General features: G+C 41.8%; 1 protein-coding gene across 2 annotated transcripts in view; it reads right to left on the bottom strand.

The window, feature by feature from the left end:
• The window catches only part of creb5b (cAMP responsive element binding protein 5b), a 49,015-nt gene extending 46,006 nt beyond the window's left edge, over nucleotides 1–3,009 (bottom strand). The window contains exon 1 of one of the 2 annotated variants that reach the window (XM_015036848.1): nucleotides 2,656–3,009. In XM_015036848.1, the coding sequence (XP_014892334.1) occupies nucleotides 2,656–2,685 (30 nt within the window). In that variant the 5' untranslated portion in view covers nucleotides 2,686–3,009. The remainder of the gene's footprint in view (nucleotides 1–2,655) is intronic. The other variant, XM_015036849.1, reaches the window with a different exon arrangement.
• Between the last annotated feature and the right edge of the window lie 187 nt (nucleotides 3,010–3,196).

Below are 3,196 nucleotides of genomic sequence, written 5' to 3'. Positions count from 1 at the left end.
CCCCCCGGTCACTCAGTCTCCTCTACGCGGGCTCTAAAAACTCACCTGGTCGCCTTTGCTACAACAAACACAACCAACGCTGCTGATCTGAGCTCCAAGTTCAAACTAAAACAGAGGATGACAGACAGCCCGTTGGACCAGAGCCTGCGGACCTGTCGTTAGAGTCATTTCAATTCTGAATCATTTCTGCCACTTTTTTTGTTAACTCAAATGAGTTTTCTACTGTTTCTGTCACTTGTGTGTCACTCTGTTTATTTTCTCATGATCTATTTATACAGGTTCAAGTGGAATGATCATATCGCTGCTTGCGGAGTAAACGATGCACACAATTATCACTGGAAGTTATTATTTAGAATCAGATAAGTCCTTAGCATGAGAATTAATATAAAGGCCGAAAAACCCATACTTCCGGTTCCCGAAATTGGGTTTGATTATTTCAGCAGAGTTACCAGGAAATCCAAACCATATGAGGCATAAAACTCAACTGTTAATTCCAAAAATGCTTTGCAAATTCCCCAATACCTCTCGCACTTCATATTATCAGTACTCAACGCCCCTCTCTTGGAAAGAGCTCTTGGCCCACATTTTATATTGATGTTTTAGTTTAGCGAAGGAAATTTGGTTACACTATAACATTAACTAAACCCTGATGTGAGCGAGCTGAAGGATTAGGGTCAAGCGTTTGGTTTCAAGAGGAACTGGGGAGGAATTCTCCAGGTAGACCACGCATTAGAATTTAAACAATATGGTGAGGAAAAGAGGGGCTGAGGTGCAAAGAGGTTAAAGCGAGCATGAACACGCAGGGCAATTCAAATCTGTACGTTCCTATAGCCTTGGCTTTTGACAGCACAAGTTCAAGGCAGGATTACGGCGATCCCTGAGGCAGAGTTTCTGGCCTTTTTCAAGACAGTCTCTTGAACTTCTGCTGCAGATCCACTCATGTAACAAATAACTGATCTAAACTTGATTTTATTGCAACTGTCTTGCACAACAGAGGAAGTTACCATTGCAATAAAACCCCTAAACTGGAGAAACACTTTGATTTCAATGCAAGAAATCAGAAATAAACCTGAGAGTTAAAAGTGCTACTCTGGAACAAAAGCTCTGGGGCCAGACTGAACTGTCACTTTACCCCTTTTCTTTTCTTTTTCTTTCTTTTCTTTTTCTTTCTTTTTTTAACATTAGCTCAATCATTACAAAGGAACCCTGAGCACTGGAAGCAGCCATCAACAAATAAACTCAGTTTGGGTCACATTTCACCAGTGCAATCAGCCTCAAGACTGCAATCAAGCCTGTGTAAAATATGGAAGAAATCTGTAGCAAGGTACAAATTAAAACAAGCTAGACTTCCTGCACTTGAAGGTCGCAGTTGTTAATGCAGTTGTTAATGTTTTTTGTGACATTTTTGCCTATTTTTGTTACAAATTAAGTCCTAATTTAACGTATTTAATTATTTCAATGAGATTTTGCAGTCTGAGCAGTTCCCTTGAAATTTACAACTTTTTTTTTTTTTTTTTTGCATTTATAAGGTTCTACTTTATCCCTACAACGAAACAAAAACACGTCACATTAAGCATACATATGTTTCGTTTGCTGCTAATAATGAAAAGTTAATCTGGAGTTTCAATAAGCTATTTTCGTAGTTAACCTCTCTACTACACAAAAACATTTTGTTTCTACTGAGCAAATAAAACCCAGACTTTGTACCTAATTTCATTTACCAAGCCAATTAATTAATGTTATTAATTCAAGAAATCACGAGGTAAAACAGTAAAACCGGAAGCATAATTTAGAGTGTACATGAAGGAAAAGTGGTTATTGGCAGCGCTGTCACATAAACATAATGACAGCGGCCGAGGAGCAATCATATAATTAAAGCGTGTTTCTTCCCTTCGAGCCGTATAGCAACAAAGCGCGCCTCGTCAGCACAACCTTCCTGAAAGTAGCCCTCAACATCTCAGCGGTTAATCAAATATCGACGAGCCTGCAGGATGACGTAATGTTGCTCACATTATGCTTTTCGGGGAAAAATAAAAAGAAATAACAAATGAGAACTTCAATTTAATAATAATAATAATAATAATAATAATAAAAACAGAAGCGTCGTTTGTTTCTCTTTAACTGGCATGACAGCAGCAGAAGCGTTTTCCAGACGATCATTGGTGAACCGCAGCATGCAGAGTCCGGGACGGTCGCCGGCTGCGCTTTATCCCTAAACGGGACAGGCGTGACAATGATGCAGCGATGCAGCTCGGAGAAAGAGACTAAACTTGATAGAAGCGCCAGGGTGAAGTGAAATGAGCCCCGCTGCATAAACCTGTTTAGAAGTTGGAAGCTGGATGAAGTGAAGTGGGAGTGAAGTGAAGTCCATGCAGACTATATGAACCGAGAGCTGCAGCGGCACTTGACTCCGTGTCAACTTCAACAACTGTAAATACAGGCCCACACTTTGGCAATGAAGTGAGATGACAATCCGTTAAATCTAACAAAACCCGCGGGAGACAGCGGCTGTTTTAGCTGCACGCCTGGATCTTTGCAAAACAGGAAGAAAATCAACATCTTCATCCAAACCGCTGGAGCGAACAAGAAAACAAGCTGTTGCATTTCAGAAAAAAAGTCACCCAAAAAAAATCGCTTTAAACAAAGTCAACAAACCTGCAGAGGCTCGTGCAAGAGGGTCTGCATGGTGGCAGGGCTTTCAACTTACCAAACAAGTGTAGAAAATGTGAAGCAGCCTCTGAGAAGAAACCACGTTGGACTGAGAAAGGATTACAATGCGATCTATTTAGAGAAGCATAACGTCACCCCGGGGTGACGTCACGTGGGATTCCTGAACTTCTAAATCATAGCGGGCCCTGCGCGAGGGGGGCGGCGCGGGCGGAGTGGGGTTAGTGGAGGAACGCCCAGAAGCATGGACGGGACACCGGCTGGTCCTGGAGTGGGTGTGGTGCGACACAGCAGGATGACCACTGCTGACCAGTAAGACAGGCTGGTGAGGTGACAGCTCTGAACTGGGCTCAGGACCCAGCAGCTTGATGCAGGAGAAGGCTGCATCATTCGGCTGCAAAAGAATTTAATTTATTAATTTTACTATTTTAAATTCCACTAAATAACTCTTCTATTCCTGCGCATGCGCTTTTAATATATCCACAGAACGGGACGGGGGAAGATATTTGGTTAAATTTAAAATAGGTTT

This window comes from Poecilia latipinna, unplaced genomic scaffold (genome assembly GCF_001443285.1).
Source record: "Poecilia latipinna isolate Pla-1442-1.1 unplaced genomic scaffold, P_latipinna-1.0 Scaffold382, whole genome shotgun sequence".
Taxonomy (NCBI): domain Eukaryota; kingdom Metazoa; phylum Chordata; class Actinopteri; order Cyprinodontiformes; family Poeciliidae; genus Poecilia; species Poecilia latipinna.
This window is presented reverse-complemented; position numbering and strand designations above follow the sequence as displayed.